The following is a 17,189-nucleotide window of genomic DNA, read 5'->3' as shown; positions in this document are numbered from 1 at the left end:
TTTTTTTTTTTTTAAACACTCGGGTTCAACCATAGAGTGTATATGACAGGGTTAAATACTCAGTTGCGTTTCTTCCTCTTCTGATGGCGGTTAGCATCCACTTTATTGGTGCATTACCGCCACCTTCTGCTCCGGAGTGCAGATCTTAAAATACATCCATGCTGCGCATTAGACTATGTCCCCCTTAGGTCTAAGACCTGAACCTCCACAGACCTAATTGACGCCACCTGATAGGTGATTGAGTGCAAGAGGCTGCAAAGGCTCAAAATGGAATAAAGAGGAATGGGACAGCACTTTGTGACATATCACATTTCTTTGACAACACCAAAACATGTTGCATACAACTGTGGGTTTGGGAGTTTTTGATTCAGCATTTTTTATCCCCCCCCCCCCCTTTGCTCCCTTTTAGTAAATTAAAAAATAAAATTGGATAGGAGCTAATGAAAGCAGATTTAGAATTCATCATCATGTGATCATAGGACAGATAACTACACACAGTTCTGGCTATGAATCACCAGTGACCTATATGTTAATACTGCGGAGAGTCAGACCAAATTATACTTGTAAACTAACTAATGTTAACATAGGGTTCATTCCTTTCATGCTTGTTCATTAACCTTTTTTCTTATTTCGTTTTATGCCGGTTTGTTAATCATTTTTTAACATTTCGGAGGTCCTCTGGTAACCATGGCAACCCCATGTTTGACATGGCATCCTACTGCACTGAAGCTTTAGTTTTGTCCCTCACTTATAAGTTGCTTTGGATAAAAGCATCAGTCAAATGAGTAAATTTAATGTAAAACAGCATGAACTGTGAGTAATACCCTTTGGCAAAGTTTGCAGGAATGCAGACTTATGGAAAGTGTGCATAAAAGGCTCAAAATGTATGCGAGAGAGCCTTCATACCCTTGAGGGTTTTACAGTGGGACGGCCCTAAGTCCTCATGGACTTACCAGGAACTTGCAGTGCTTGAGTCCATGAGGGTGGACATTGGGATTGGGCCTTAGAATCGAATAGGAGAAGGAGCCCTGGTGCATTACGCATGTGCTGTCTTTTCAATACAGCAGGGTTTACACATCTGCTGACTGGGTAACACCTCTGACTCACCCACCAAACAAGAGAGCACGTACCTCAAAGCCCCAATGCACACATGGATGTATTCTAAGACCTATATCCATGGTTTCACATTGTTTCACACAGATTCAACAAACATGTGGTAGTAGGCTATAAATCCCTTTTTTAATGTTAAGAATCATATCAGTTCAAATTAAAAGTAGGCTAGAGTCCGTAATGGGGGTTGGTCTGGCGGTGCCTCACTCAGAAAAGAATCAGCCAATAAGAAAAGAGGCCCAGAGACGGACACAAATGCCCTCTTTAGTAGAGCTCCAGAGGAAAGCTTATCGATATTAAAACTTAAAATAAAACAAAGGGAAAGTGTAAAATATGTATCCTTCCCTTATAACTGTATTCTGCCTTCACCAGGTGAAATACATAAATAAATAGTTGGATAGACTTAAAGTAATCTTACACCTTTCTGCTTCTGTAAAAAAAAAAAAATGGTAGTACTAGTAATAATAAATTAATATTAATAAGCAACATGATTGTGTATTAAATAAAGAAAGAAAATAAATAGATAAAAGAAAAGTAATTTATTAAAGTATTAAGAAAAGGAAAAAAAGAGGAGTTTTTGCTAACAATATACTGAAAACATGTGAGTACAGACTCATAATTTGTTGTGATAATGATGGATTATTGCTGTTCCCTTGTTTTTGTTAAGGGCACAGGTGGCAGCATTCATCACATTTTGCCTGCTGTAAGACACGTAGCCTCCCAGACTGACCCCCCAGAGAAAAAATCGGTTGGCACACAGCTGTCCATGAAAACTCTGCAAAACCACATCCGAAGTACAGGTTTGTGGTCCTACAAATCACCAAGTCATATATGAAATTTTGTTGTTTTTGTTTTCACTTAGCTTAACATCATTCATATTGCTACTGTCGATACAACTGTGAGAATTACTAATGTCTTTGTCTCTGAAGCTACCCAGGCAAGAGTGCCCAGCAAAGACTGTGGTGTTTGCACCCTCACCTTTCCCCTGGACAGTCCCATATTGTTTCTACAACCAACAATAGTAAAGAGACCTTCGAAGAGACCTCGACTCAGCCTTACAGACGAGGAGGAAGGCCCCTCTGAATGCAGCTAGTCTAAGCTGGTTCATGAACCAGAGGATTCAACATGACTCTGAGGACTCTGTCACTGTTGAGGGCAAGCAGCTGCATCTTTTTTCACCTTTTTGGCTCTCTCTCCATGCAGAGGAGTTGGTGAATGACAGATTAGTGAATGGAACGATCCAGAATGCTTGGAAACTTGGACTTTGATGTAAAACAAGCCCCAGCAAACAGTGGTAACAGTTACAAGGTACCTGTACCTTTGTCCAATTGAACTGGTGCTTGTCTAAGTTTTCATAATGGGCTTTCATGATGGTTTCCCTTTACTCCGTCTGATACACATGCCAGAACACAAGTCATAATATTTCTGGATCGCCAGAACGGAGAAAATACAGGAAAAAATGCATTCAAAGTGTCCTTGAGCAAGGCACCAAACCCTCAGCTGCTCAATTGAAACTGTTTTTTAATACAAGACTTTAGAGTGGCTTCTCTGTTAATTGTTTTAAAAGGGGAAGTGTTTGTGATCCTCCTGGCTGAAAGTTCAAATGTTCTTTGTTTTCAGTTCCTCTTTCAACAAAATATATCACAATGTGTTCCTGTGTTTAATGCAATGTCACTACTACTAAAACTAGTCAGTGGGGGGGTGGGGGGGGGTTTGGACCATTAAATCTGTTATATTTATTTTTTCACTATTACTGCTAAACAAAGAATCGCAATTTAAAATCAACTGGTGGAACAGGTGAAAACACCAGTGAAATCTGGCAAAAAAGGACCTTAAAGTTGATATTAATACTGGTCAGTAGATGCACCACACAAACAGTGGAGGAAATATTTTCACCATGAGGTTCAATTTCAACTCTGGTAATGTTCACATTTCCACGGGTGGGGCAGTCGCAAGGCGGTGTCACTGCCTTTGTCCCGTTAAGTGTTCAGACTATCGGACTAAAAGTGAAAATAGATTTCCAGACAGATGTTAACATAGAATTTGTGTGACGCTACAGGTGCTGTACCAGGATGTTGACTTTAGAGCAGGCCTGCATGAAAACTTTCATTTAAGTGCTGACAGGTAAACTGTCAGCAGCATTTGTAAAGCTGGATCCTGTCACATGGGTTTCACTGTTCAACTAGCTATGCTGAATAAAAGGGGAATTTCTTTGTCTTTTTTATAGGAAAAATAAAAAACATATACAGGTTCAGTATATATGTTGTAATAAAACAAAGTTCCATTAAGTTACACTGATTGTGTTCAGTTATTTCTAATTTATTCTTTAGTCATTGTTTTTAGTGTTATAAATCTACAGTATATTGTGTACCCAAGGTAGAGTAAGTAACTTAACTTAAAACTGATAAAAATTTAAAATGCCCACCCATTTTCTAAATATCTCAGTTTCACTTCAGATTCATAAGAAATACAGTCGCTTAAATCACAGACATACTAGTAGTTTAGTAGTAGTCAAGACTCAAATAAAAGGTCATATGCAAAAAGTGTTGCTGGCAAGAATACTGAGATGATAATGAAGGTATCTGTAAGATATACAAGTATGGCAGAACAGGGAGGAAGGCGCCATCATTTTGAGTCAAGGACATTTGAGGCTCAATTAGAGGCAAGGACACAGGGCTAAATAAATCATTTCATAAAACAGGTGAACACCCAACTGGAGTGTGAACTCTATAATCAGCTAAAATTCACCGAGGAAGAAACCAAAACATGATGCATTCCAAAGCTTTACGGAGACATAACGGAAAACAGCCATTAAATTAACTATTTAAAAGAATCAGTTTTGGTTCTTAGATTTTAAAATGTAACCTGAGAAGCTTCCTGTCTCATTGGGATACAAGCTTGCCAAAGCTTCGACCAAACCAATGTAAGTATCAGGAGTAAATCTATGTTCTCTCTCTCCTTATTGGTTCCACATAACATCTATCAATACTGCTTTCGATTAACATAAACTGTCCCATGAGCTTTTTATAACTAGACAACTTTGCCATCGCCTTCAAAGAATACAGTTCTTCAGTCAAAGCCATTTCATCTCCCCAACTGATCAAGAGTCACTGATGTTTTGGAGGAGATGGCATGTGGCATCCTAGATGCACTGTCACCTTCATTGCTTTTTCATAAGCATACACCTTTGGACCCCACAGTAATAAGAAATATAATAATGAACATATTTTTCAATCCAAGTAAAAACAAAATGGCTCAAAGATGTAAATTCCAAGAGAGCTCAAAAAAATACTGTAAATTGGAAAAATATCCTGTCTCCAAAAAGTAAAAACAAATCTATCCCTCTTCCTTCACCAGCATTTAATAATTAATAATATTTTTGTACTTTCACTTCCGTAGAATTTTACTTTTACTTGTAATGGAGTATTTGTATTTTCATTTAAGTAAAGGATCTGAGATCCCTTACAGATTATGATATCCACATTTTAACATATCCCTAAGTACAAGACTAATGATAGAAATGTAACAATTAGTACAGTAACACTAATTAGATCACAAATGGTAAAACATCATTTAATTTTTAATTTTTTTTTACATCTTTCATATTGTTTAAAGAAAAGACTGCATCACTGCACTGTTTGATTCACATATGAGAATTGCTACTGACTCAATGGTGAAAACAGATTTGTTACATGTTGGTGGATGTTATTTTTAAATTGTCCCACATACAATCCAGACCCTGCCTGGTTTTCCACATTCTGGTTCCTACATCCATCATCTTTATGTCTGGCTGATCAGACTAACACTCGTGTGACAAAGCAATTTGAAACAAATATTGATGCTGCTTTTACTTGAGCTAATGGGTGCATTAAGTCCCCATTCAGACAAATAGGCTCCTAAAACAGACAAACTGCTGCAGAAGCCCTAATACTTCGACGGTGCCATTGAGCAAGGGACCAAACCCTCAGCAGCTCCACTGGAACTGTTAAATGTTTGATAATGGAAGACTGTCACTGTAACCACATAGCACATACACCTTGTCACTGCTTTAAAGTAGGAACGTTAGCGGTGCCTGGTTACATGCTGAAATGTTTAAATATTATGTTTGCTTGCTCGCTTGCTTATGTTTGCTTGATTTTTTCAGTTCCTCTTTTAAAAGTTATACAATAATGTATGTCTATGTAAAATGCGATTTCACTCCTAAAAAAAACTAGACAGAGCAGAGAGGGTGTTTGAACCACTAAATTTCTATCAAAGCCACAAACATAGAACCACACTGTTAGATATTGAGAACAATTACAACATTATTGTGGGTTCAATATATTATACAGCAGACTTTCTAAAGCCTGATCTGTGCTGTGTGGGTTTCAATATCCAATGTACAAACTGACCTTTTTTACAGGAACAAATACAAAGCCAATACAAATACACAGGTTCAGGTTTGTGTGATCTAATACTAAACAATTTTATTCTATTGATTCTATACTGTTTTTCTATTTTAATCTTTATTCTATTATTGTAGCTTTACATTGTATACGTATCATTTAAAAAATGTCAGCAGTCTGCTTTGGAGATTCAACTTTACTGACCGGACAAAGTCCCATCCTACTTGTAACGTCTTGAAGTTTCAATTCATACCTTTAAGAAACCCTACTAGTGAAAATCGGCCCCTACGTCCCAACACTATACTCCTAGTTCATCAGTGAGGATGGGATTCGGTGCACGTAGCACTTTCAGAAGCATAAAGAGCTCATAAACACCAGAACCAGAAAAATTAGAAAGTCATTCTCTAGTTATCTTTTTTTGTGTTCACGGCCGACACATAAAAATTTCTTAAAGTTGTTATAATATCAAGTTTCACTGTGCTCTGTTATCTTAAGTGTTACTAGTTGCAGACAGACAGATTCAGCTGACCTGGTACTCCTGCCTGCATCCACGGTGAGATGTCTGTCCCTTCTCCATGTGTTTCCAGTTTGGTTGTATTAATGGGAGCCAACAGTTTGACCACTTCTTCCATCACCTGGTGATAAAGACACACACCAAAGACTTTTTAGCTCATCACACTGGTCTGTTATACACCAGTGCTTTTAAATCATAGTTCAACATTATTTCAAATATTTTAATTCCAAGATGCATTACCTAATTCTTGCATTAAATGGCCATTTTAATTCAGATGCAAGCTGCAGACGTTACAGTGCCACATTCACATAAAAGATACACCACTTCTGTGGTAAGCCTGGGTTTTCTGCATTTATCGCTATGGTTTCTGTGGCAGAAACTACTTCCCACATGCAATTTAAATGAACAAAAGGGAGGTTATGTGGGAAGTTGGGAAGTGGTCTTAAGGTGAAATGTAAATGTGAAGTAAGGAGTTGATGGAGGAAAAACAGCACATTTAATTGACTGGATACTAAATCATGCCACTGTGCAGAATCTGTGCTCAGACTTTTAAACCTGTATAAATACTAATAATTGTGCAACAGTGTTTTGTTTTCAATCCCACCTGTCGTGCCACATCACTGCCTGTAAACTGCAGAGCCTCTGGGGTGAAAGTTCCCAAGTCAGACTCCATGACGAGGTCAAAGTTGGACAGATTCACCTGGGTGGAGAAAGGACAGAGGAGATTGAAGAAATGAGGAAGCGAGAGGCCAAGACAGGCATGGACACATAAAAAAAACAACCTAAAATGTGTTTGAATAATTGAAAACAACACAAACTTCAGTCAATGGAAAGAGTGAGCCACTGAATAGTCTTCATATGACCCCTCACGAGATAAAGTTAAGCACAACTACTTTCAAACCAGGACAAGAAAAATGGTACAAATAAATGCAGTAACCTTGTACCTCTGTTTTTGAGAGTGGAGTTTATTATGGGTTAAGGCCTGGTAGGCAGCCAAATCTCTAAAGAAGGAAACTCTGTGAGACTGTAGATTGCTGTTTAGATCCTTTGCACAGAGAAAAACCTGGTAGCTAGCCAAGGCCTCTCCAGTTCGCTGAAAGTATATTTCTACACTCCTGCAGTCTATACTTTCACCATGTGGAGCGACCCTCCTTGCTTCTTACAAGCAAGAACAACATTTGCTTTACTGCTGTTACAGTGTGTTCCCTATTAAGTATTGCAGTAAAAGTAAACAGTACCTTGTGTAGATTGTAGTACTGCTGTGCTCCAACTCCACCCTGCTCTTCAGCTGTCCACAGCACTGTTCGCAGGGTTCTCCTTGGACGCAAACCTAGAGACACATGAGGAGACAAATGAACACACAGCAAAATATGCACACAGGGGAGATAATGGCTCCTGGTTTCACTACTGAAGTTCTTTTCTTTAAAACTTGTAATACAAAATAAACTTAACTGTTCATGACTATAAAACTTTTCATCAGTGGACCACGTACTCTCGGTTTGACGAACCTTTTCCAGTTGCATTCTTTTGTCTATAAGAATACTCAACTGTATATCAGTCTGTTTCCTAATTATGTGTGTTCTTGTTCCTTTACAAACAGTTGGAGGAAATTATTGTTTACAGTCAGAGGAATTGTTTTGTAATTTGTCCCTATGTTTGGAACTAGATACTCTGCTCCTTCTTCATGGTATTCACTACCTTGCTGTTGGAGATAAATGAAGCACCAGTGAATTTTATTTTTCTCTCTTGTTCTTAGGGCTTTACTATTTTTTGCTTTTATACAGAGAGAGTTGTACTTTTATGGCCTGGTCTCTTGTTTATAAATAATACTATTGACCTGAGCGGGCCAAGTTGGTTACATAAACAATACACGAAATCATTTACTTGACTTTGTTAATATGTTTGTGTAAGCTTGCTGCAACCTATATACATTTCTGCATTTCCACACTATGTACATGTTTCTTTCTATGTAAGTACCTCTGTATGTTGTCATGTACTTTATGTGTGTTTGTATATACGGTATGAGTGTCTCTTACCTAAGTCCTTGATGAGTGACAGGGCCTCCCAGGAAATCATTGCTCCACCTCCATCATCCATGGCGCCCTGGCCCACATCCCAACTGTCCAAGTGACCACTCAGTAAGACGACCTAGCAGATTGGACAGATAAAAGAGATATAAACAAAGAAAAGACAGATTGAGAGAAAGCAGTGGGACACTTTTTCCAGCTGCGTATACATGGCAGTTTGACTATATGTCTGCTCTGACTTAGCCAAGTATGAGAGAACTGGAACAGATAATGCTGTCCAACCCGTATCCTGTCTACATTTTATAATAAATCACACACAAACATGGCATGACTGAAATTTGGCTCAGTTTTTAGAATTGAAAAAATACTGTTTATCAGCAAGGACACAAAGACAAAAACACACAGTTCAGAGTGATATTTCAATGGGATGCTCCTGACCCGTTGTTCCAGGTTACAAAACATTTTCTGACCTGATCAAGCTCCGCCTGGACAATGACCCAGAGGATATCCTTTCCGTTAATACGAAAGCCTCTACCATACAACACTCATATAGGCCTACTTTCTGTTTCTGCTGAAGGTGCCACCAGTTTACTTAAAATAAGTTCAGTACTATTAACATTTGTGTCAATATCTACTTTGGCATTTAATACAGAGACGCAAACACACACAGACATGCTTCTATTTGCAATACCCATAAATCACTGAATTTGTTTTGCAATATCAGACGAGTCTACCTCTAAATCAAATTTACGTTTTCCATGTAAGGGTTTATCCCAGGTTAGGGCATGTTTCAGGGATTTTACAGAGCAGTCTTTTGAGTGTGGAATTTGCTCATAAACATCCTGATCTTGCAACAATGAAATATCAGGACATCCATATCTATTTCAATCCACTGTGGATTATTTTCTGTCGTATTGTAATTCTTACAATGGTGAACCTCAGAAAGATCCTTCTACCCCCATTTACTTTGTATTAATATACTTTTCCCCTCTTATTATTGAGGGGTACCATTAACTGACTAGTATTGTTTTGTACAATGTGCTGACAGTGAAGACAACTACATACATTGCAGTCATCTTAGTTTAAATTAGTGTATGCTGAAATTAACACCAACATTTCACCACATTTAGCTTCAAACATTGTTAGAAAAAAGGGGTATGAATTTTCACTTTTTACCAGATTTACAACAATTTTTGTGAACTTTGTCATATTCACTTTTCTTAAAAAATGTTTTTAATGTAATGTAAATCTTAAATTTAAATATTAAATCTTAATCTAGACCAGCAGTGTGAATTTGCATATTAGCCAAATATTTAGTTTTCCTCCAACATTTATATTCAACATTTTACATTTAGATCTAATATTTAGATTTAAATTAAAATTCACTGAGCTCCTGAGAGCGACCCATTCTTTCACAAATGTTTGTAGAAACAGTCTGCATGCATTGGTGCTTGATTTTATACACCTGTGGCCATGGAAGTGATTGGAACACCTGATTTCAATTATTTGGATCGGTGATTGAATACTTCTGGCAATATAGTGTATATATATATATTTGCTGTAAATCTGGTAAAGAGTGACTTTCACAAAATTGTCACCACTTTTTAAAAAATTGTTTGCAGCTAAATGTGGGAAAATGTTGCCGTTAATTTCAGTGTACGCCACTTTACAATCGCCGCCCAACACCAACAAAGTAAAAAAGAGAGATATGGTTCAGTGTACTTTTTGTGGGATTAACAAAAACATTCTTTCCAACAAATACAGACAAGTATTTATAATTGGTACTCGACACAATCTGTCTAGCTATATGATTTGTGTTTTAGGCATAGTTATTGACAGAAAGACTACATATCAGGACACTTTATATTTGAAAAGTTAAGATTTTAATGTAAAATAAGGATGGGACATGTAGAGGTTCAGTGGGTGGAAAAGATCCCAGCAACTCATCACTCCCAGATGACTCTGAAAGGTCCTGAAAGGCTTAACTGTGGAAATGACTCACTAAACCTCAAATGTATGTCTGTCTATGAACGTGCACACACACACACACACACCCCAACCACATTTTCTGCTACTGCCAGCCGGAGCACAAGTCACAGAGCCAGAAATGATGTCAACTATGCCATGTGTTTCATTTCCCTTTTCTATAATGAGGGACCAAGCGTTCATTCCCAGATCAAAATAGTAACAACTTACATCAGCGATGTTCCTCTAATCCAAGTCTTATGACTGATTTTGAAATTATCTACAGTGGTAGGATGAGGGTTAGGGTTTGGGTTAAGCCTTTTTCCCACAAATAGAGACTGTAGTTTGTAAAGATATTCACTCATATTACACACATTCGGAACTGCTGAAATAAAGTGGACATAATGACATTATTGCAATACCAAGCAGAACTAGTTTGCGCTCTCTGTTAGCAGTCAAAGTATGGAATCTTGTATTTGGCCATCTTGGACTATGCTATTATGACAACATGTTTTGCAACTGTTGAATCAGCAGGCCTTGTATTCGCAGGCTCAAGAGGCTGTGAGGGAGTAAAGGCTTACACACAAACAGTTCATAGTGGAACTAATCACAGTGCAAACACCCTCTACCTTCATCTTCCAGCAAACACGTATCTTATAAAATCATGCAGATACAGTCAGGAGTTTCACAGCAAACATAGGAATGGGTATAAATGTGATCTTAGTGACTTTGACGGTGGCATGATTGTTGGTGCCAGACAGAAAGGCTCCAGTAACTCACATAACCACTCTATAACTGCGGTGAGAATCTTGAGGTGGATGGGCTACAACAGCTTAAGATCAGATCGTGTTCCTCTCCTGTCAGGCAAGAACAGAAATCTGAGGCTGCAGTGAGCACAGACTCAAAACGGGACAGTTGAAAACTGGAAAAATGTAGCCTGGTCTGATGAATCTGGATTTCTGCTGAGGCACACAGATGGTCGGGCATCAACAGCATGACTCCATTGACCCAACCTGCCTTGTGTCAACAGTCCAGGCTGGTGGTGGTGGTGTGATGGTGTGGGGAATGTTTTCTTGGTGCACAGTGGGTCCCTTAATACCATTCAATCATAGTTTGAATGCCACAGCCTTTCTAAGTTTTGTTGCTGACCATGTGTTTCCTTTTATGGCCACAGTTTACCTTCTTCTAATGGCTACTTCCAGCAGGATAATGCTCCATGTCACAAAGCAAAAGTCGTCTCAAACTGGGTGTATGAACATGACACTGACTTTAGTGAACTCCAGTGACCTCCTCAGTCACCAGGTCTGAATCAAAGAGAACATGTGGTACAGCAGGAGAATGGCACCACAAATGTGCAGCTGACACATATGCAGAAACGATGTGATGCAGTCATGTCAACATGAACCAGAATCGCAAAAGAATATTTCCAACATCCTGTAGAATCTGTGCCACAAAGAATTTAAGTTGTTTTGAGAGCAAAGGGAGGCCCTTCCCAGTATTAGTGCAGTACTCCAAATAAAGTGCTTAGTGAGTGTGTATACAGCACACACCATGATTCACTGACCACACGGTGGAAAGTTCACACAGGCTTTATGTGTGTGACACATAGAAATGGAAAAAGTTAAATCAGTTTGGTCAAGTCTACCCAGAAGCTTCTTCTACATTCTCCTGCATTATGCTGCAGTCCTGTTTTTAATGCAGGTTTAACAAATGTAACTAAAATGCACATACCATGCTCTGCATGTTTGGAAACACCGGTTCAACCCAACTGGGGCAGTCCCTATGATTGGGAAATGCTGATCGTGCTTCTCATCCACTTTCATTCGGACAGCAAGGAACTCTTTGAGCAGAGAAGACAAAAGTTCCAGACAGTTTCTTCCAAGGACTCTAACTTAAATCTGCCCGTCTAGTCCTACTGGTGTATCCACATCTTTGTACCTCTATTGGGCAGCATGTGCCTGGGTGCTGAGAATGCCACTTCTGGTATCCAGGACCCTCTGGACTGCTTTCTCAGCCCTGTCCAGTAAGTGGCATAACCAAGAGTGGACATTTTTTAAGGAGCATCAGAGTGTCCCTCCCACAAACAGAGTGAAGCTGTATACTTTTGTGCAGCAGCGCCCAATGCATTGATCAGGTTCTACCTGCTAGACGTGTCTGGGTTCTTACCCAGATTTGGCCAAAGGAGCTGTGTGTGACATTGTGTGCCACTTCACTGCATAGCTGCAGGCTGGGTCAGATAATGTGTTTTCTCTCTGTAGTGATAGGCTTCTCCCTTAGAGCAGGACAAATTTTGCCATCTTATTCAATGACTGAGGAGTCTGCCAGTGAAAAAAGTTGTAGCTACAATTTCCATATATTCTGTCTTTCTATGTGTGTTCAGCCCTGTGGCAGACTAACAGTTTGACTAGGGTGCACCACACATTTTCACACAGTTCATGCTGGACTCAGATTAAGTTTATCCTAGTTGCAGGACAATGTTCCTGCTAGAGGTTACATCCATTCCCATTGACTCATAAGTTTCACACACAGTTGATTAGTCATACTTTTCAAAGCCTGACAATCAAAAACAAACACAAAGAGTGACTGTTGTTTGCCACACTTGCAGTACCGGAAAAAAACAAAACACCAAAATGTAGATTCAAATCGTCGCTCTGTTTGCTTATGTTCCCATGTGTTCACAAATGACAACTCATGTTAATACCATAAAAGGATTGGTTAATTTCAGCAGGCCTATAATTTTAGTTGAGTTGTTTAGACTGCCCAACAGAAAAAAAATGCAGGGATCTGGGAAAAATGTTGTAATGTCAGGTTTGTAATTTATATAAATCATTTCATATGTTCCGAATTTAGGGATTCATTAAGGGAATTTTCAAATCTTCCTTGGGTAAAAATTTTTTTTCCCCCCAAAACAAAGAAAAAACACAATCATCAGGTGAATAGTTAATGCAATGTTGTGTTTCCATAGAAACCCACTTTATACTGAATCTTGACAGAGACATTTCTCAGTAATTCCAGCTGAGCCCAGCCTCAGTGCTTCTCTGGAAAGATTAAATCACACACGCACACACAGCAAAATAAAGGCACACTAAATATCTGTGGGAATATCTCCATTGAGCAAATAGAGGTTAGAACTTTAAGTCTTCGTCCCACTAAACTCCCACTCTTTCCTCCAAAAATGTAATTCTAACAGGACATCTGTTCCCCACACAATTTACTTAGAAAGCCCACCCAACAGTTTTAACACAACACTAAGATGAAAAGAGAGACTGTTGCATGATGATATCAACAAACAAGTCAGAGATAAACAGGTCAGATAAGCAGGTGTATGTGAGTGAATGTTACCTGCTCAGGGTGCTGCCACCCCGTTATCTCAGCCACTGTGTTGAAAGAGTCAGCGTCCGGCAGAGTCTTGGCTCCCATGGTGAGTCTGACCACGATCTTCTGCCCCCTCTGCCCCAAACGCCACATCAGCTCAGCATCCTCCACAGTGATACAGGCTGTAGGGATGCGCCTCACTCCATCCTGGTAGTCCTGCCAACCTGTGTGGGGACTACAGAGGGAAAGACACACAGAGAGAAACATTACAGTTGCATAAACACTCACTTATTGACAGAAAAGCTCAGGATGATGTGTACTTTTCATAATAATTCTCATAGAAAGATAGATAGATAGATACCTGTTAATAGAGAACGGAGTGACAGATCGAATGAGTGTGGCCACAGCTCCCACTTTAGCTGCCTCTGAGGCACCATAAGCACGATAAGCCACCGTCTCCGAATAGCTGACAAATGGCTGGTTAAAGACAACAATCTTCCCTACGGCATCACTGGCTCTTCGCTTCAATTCCTTAAAAGACTGAACCACTAACACTTCTGCCTTGATACCTGCAGAGATAACAGGGACAGAGTGAGGGGGTGTAAAAGGAAGATGGGTGGCAGCTTTTAAGAAGATTTTACACAGCAATGGTCTTTACCTTCAGGTGGTGTTCCTACACTGCTACCCAGTCCCAGTATAGCCAGATTTTTAACCCTGGGCACAATCATTTCTGCACTCTCCTCCCCTCTCACCCAGTGTGGGATTTTGACAGGCTCTGGAGAATAAAACCAAACAAGAGGACACAAAAGCAAAACTTACTCTTTACACTCAGGAGAGGACAAGACCTTGCTTCTAGAGATTCTTTCATATGAGCAAATTGAACCACGTTTTCACTTCTAACATCCTGCACGCAGTAAGACAAATAACAAGGCATACTCACCCAGATGGACATCCAACCCATCCTGTGTCATAGCATTGTACATGTATTTGATAGCCATGTCTAGGTTGTGTGAGCCACTGACACGGTTCCCTATGGTGTCGGTGAAGTCGGCCAGCCGTCTGTAAGACCGATTCTGGGCAGCACCGAATACGGCCAGGTCAATGATCTGTTTTACCACATCAGCATAGCCTGCTACCTCTGCTGCTATATATGCAACTGGAAACACAAAAAAAGAAAGTCAGGTTTCATCCTCAAGTCTTTCTTGACAAGAATCTTGTAAATGTGTAAGAGCTGGGATGGAATTATTTTCAATCCAGTATCCAACATGATCTGTAAACTTTGGCATGTATTTTTAACCACTTGATTTCTGTACCACTGCCACTGCTTTATGGTCTATAAAGAAAATACTGAAGACAAGCTGATGTCTGCCCAGATTTTCATGCATAGGCTTATATTGCTATCTATCAATATATCTAATTGCTGATGCCAGGAAAGATTGAATACCTTTCCTTGCAGTATCATTGGATGCGGCCCCGGCCACAGCCCTTGAACTCAGGGGCCAAGCAGAGTGAGGGTGAGAGTCACACAGAGATGACAGCATGCAGAGAAACATGAAGAGGGATCCTAGGAAAGGCAGTCTCCCCTCCCAAGTCATCTGGGGACAGTGAAATATCAGTGTGATTAGAGGGAATCACAACGAAGCTGGCCAAATAACCCTTAACAAGGAAATTCCCTGAATATGGCAGCACATAATTGATCCCACATTGCTACAAATTCACATGGAGGACACTGGATACAACAGTATCACTGACTCAATCACTTTTAATGGTCATCTGAACCTCTTTACAAGCTTTGGGGCAATTCAACAAAAATTCAATAATTCACTCAAAACCAGCAGCACAAACAAACAAAAATGCTGTGCAGCTAATCTAAAAGAGGTGACTCCAACAATATGAAACTCTATCTGACTTGTTAAGGTTTACTAGATTTACCTTTATCTAATACTGACTGTGGGAGGAAAGCAACGTTAGCTGGTGATAGCTTTACCTTCAGTTATGACTAGCGATTTTAAGTCTGAGCTGGCCTGCGATCAATTCAAATACACCACCAAAATTGTGGGTGTTATTCATTTATTTATTTATTTTATCAGAAACATGCCGTTACATAGATGTAAGGGAGTCGTTCATACAGACTAGCGTTACTAAGGACGAAGAGAAACGTTACCGGGTAACAATCATCATAAAACTTGACTTGAAACCTACATAAAATAACACAAACACAAACCCTTCAGGCCAAAGTTAGAGTCTTTGTTATCGTTGACGTTACAAGACTTTAAAAAGAGTAATTTAGTAACAAGGAACGCAACATGAACACCGGAATATAAAGAGTTTCCGTGCTCGTGATTTCAACGTGATAACGAAACTACACTTCCGGTATAGCTTTTTTCAAAATAAAAGCGCCGTCTTTTATACGTATATAAAAATAATAAATAATAATATTAAAAATAAAAATAATATTAGCAAATAATATTAATAATTTAAATAGTAAAGTAAACCATTTAAAATTTCGAAGATGAAACTATAAACAGAATTAGATGAACAAATGAACTCTTGGTTTTTGTCTGCTCTTTATTTTGAACTTTGAGTAGTGTTTAAATGTGCAGTAGATAAATGCCAGTTATGGGCTGCATAACACAGTCTGTCACTTCTAAAGACTATTTTCATAGCTAACACACACTCAGACACACATTTAGGCCCAATCAGCTTTTTATGATAGAGTATCAAAGCTGGCACTTTAACATTGACTTTAATCATTCAATGATTTGGGTTCATACCTGACACCTAGTTCAGCCATTGTTTCATGGATAGATTTAAGTATATTGCATGTAGACAAAACAAATATTAGGTTCCAAGTGTGTTTGAGCTCTCAAAGTTTGGATTGAAGGAATGTAAAAATTAGCATAGTTCACATTCTGTGAAGATTTGATTCTGAGAATGCTCTGTGCATTTTTCAGTTTCAATATTATTCAGCATAGGTTAAACAATGTTGAATGCATAGAAGGAAGAATGATGTCCTAGCATACAGTTGTGGTTACCAAAATGATGTCCACTTCTTGGATTATATTTACAAACTGTAAAAAACAGAGCACATCTCTGCCCATACCCCAATCTGTGGTTTTCACCCCTCGTCCTTTTCTACCATTAATCTTCTAAAGTCAATGGCATTCACTGTAAATGACCCACCCTGTGAGAAGGATCAGATTCATGTTTACTTATAGTTTCCTTCATTTTTTTTCTTCTTTTCACACAATGATATAAGAAAACCAGTGTCTCCACTGTTTTTCACCAGCCTCTTTTTTCAGTTTCCTCTGTCATTCTTGTTTTTTTACTCTCTGCATCGCTGGGCTTTAGAAAACATCTGACCATTAGGCTCCATTCACATGTTGCTGGTGGTGGTGGTGGTGTTGCAGTGGTTTGAAATCTTTTTTTTCTTTTTTCTGGCACCTACATTTTCAAAAGGATATTTCTTGAGGTCAGTAGGAAATGTTTTTCTGCACTACTGTCAAACAAGTAAAACAAAACTTACATCTGACTGCTTTTACCAATAGGTGGCCTTTCGAGTGTAGGGACATTTTACACAATGTTCATTACAAACTGTGTGTTGAGTCAGAGCTTTCACCTAATGACACCATGAATTTCTGTAGAATTAGATTAAAGGACTTGCAGAAGAATCTGGCTTCGGATAGCCTTTTGGTTTTGCCATTTTTCACACAGTGAATGCACAACACTGGTTTATAAGACAGAGGTCCAAAATACTGTGTGGATACATAAAATTATTGTTTGAGTGGCCAATGAGCACACAGATTTTGTGTATGTGCCAGAGACAGATAGATAGTCGACAGGTAAATGACTGTAAAAAGATAAATAAAAGGG

General features: G+C 39.0%; 2 protein-coding genes across 5 annotated transcripts in view; one reads left to right on the top strand and one right to left on the bottom strand.

Moving 5' to 3' along the window:
* Positions 1 to 3,402, top strand: part of LOC147818952 (uncharacterized) — a 5,196-nt gene extending 1,794 nt beyond the window's left edge. For all 3 annotated transcript variants that reach the window (XM_087174840.1, XM_087174839.1, XM_087174841.1), the window contains exons 2-3: positions 1,778 to 1,910; positions 2,040 to 3,402. In XM_087174840.1, the coding sequence (XP_087030966.1) occupies positions 1,778 to 1,910; positions 2,040 to 2,203 (297 nt within the window). In that variant the 3' untranslated portion in view covers positions 2,204 to 3,402. The remainder of the gene's footprint in view (positions 1 to 1,777; positions 1,911 to 2,039) is intronic.
* LOC111657199 (carboxypeptidase Q) overlaps positions 1 to 15,667 on the bottom strand; it is a 19,836-nt gene extending 4,169 nt beyond the window's left edge. The window contains exons 1-10 of one of the 2 annotated variants that reach the window (XM_023409286.2): positions 15,541 to 15,667; positions 14,761 to 14,911; positions 14,257 to 14,472; positions 13,975 to 14,091; positions 13,678 to 13,885; positions 13,344 to 13,551; positions 8,046 to 8,157; positions 7,248 to 7,339; positions 6,614 to 6,709; positions 6,025 to 6,130 (exon numbers count right to left, since the gene is read on the bottom strand). In XM_023409286.2, coding sequence (XP_023265054.1) covers positions 6,025 to 6,130; positions 6,614 to 6,709; positions 7,248 to 7,339; positions 8,046 to 8,157; positions 13,344 to 13,551; positions 13,678 to 13,885; positions 13,975 to 14,091; positions 14,257 to 14,472; positions 14,761 to 14,911 — 1,306 coding nt within the window. In that variant the 5' untranslated portion in view covers positions 15,541 to 15,667. Of the gene's footprint in view, positions 1 to 6,024; positions 6,131 to 6,613; positions 6,710 to 7,247; positions 7,340 to 8,045; positions 8,158 to 13,343; positions 13,552 to 13,677; positions 13,886 to 13,974; positions 14,092 to 14,256; positions 14,473 to 14,760; positions 14,912 to 15,518 lie in introns of both variants that reach the window. The other variant, XM_087174838.1, reaches the window with a different exon arrangement.
* Positions 15,668 to 17,189: the final 1,522 nt, after the last annotated feature.

This window comes from Seriola lalandi, unplaced genomic scaffold, assembly GCF_002814215.2.
Source record: "Seriola lalandi dorsalis isolate HSWRI2012SDOR001 ecotype SW California unplaced genomic scaffold, Sedor1 jcf7180002054387, whole genome shotgun sequence".
In the NCBI taxonomy this organism is placed as follows: domain Eukaryota; kingdom Metazoa; phylum Chordata; class Actinopteri; order Carangiformes; family Carangidae; genus Seriola; species Seriola lalandi.
This window is presented reverse-complemented; position numbering and strand designations above follow the sequence as displayed.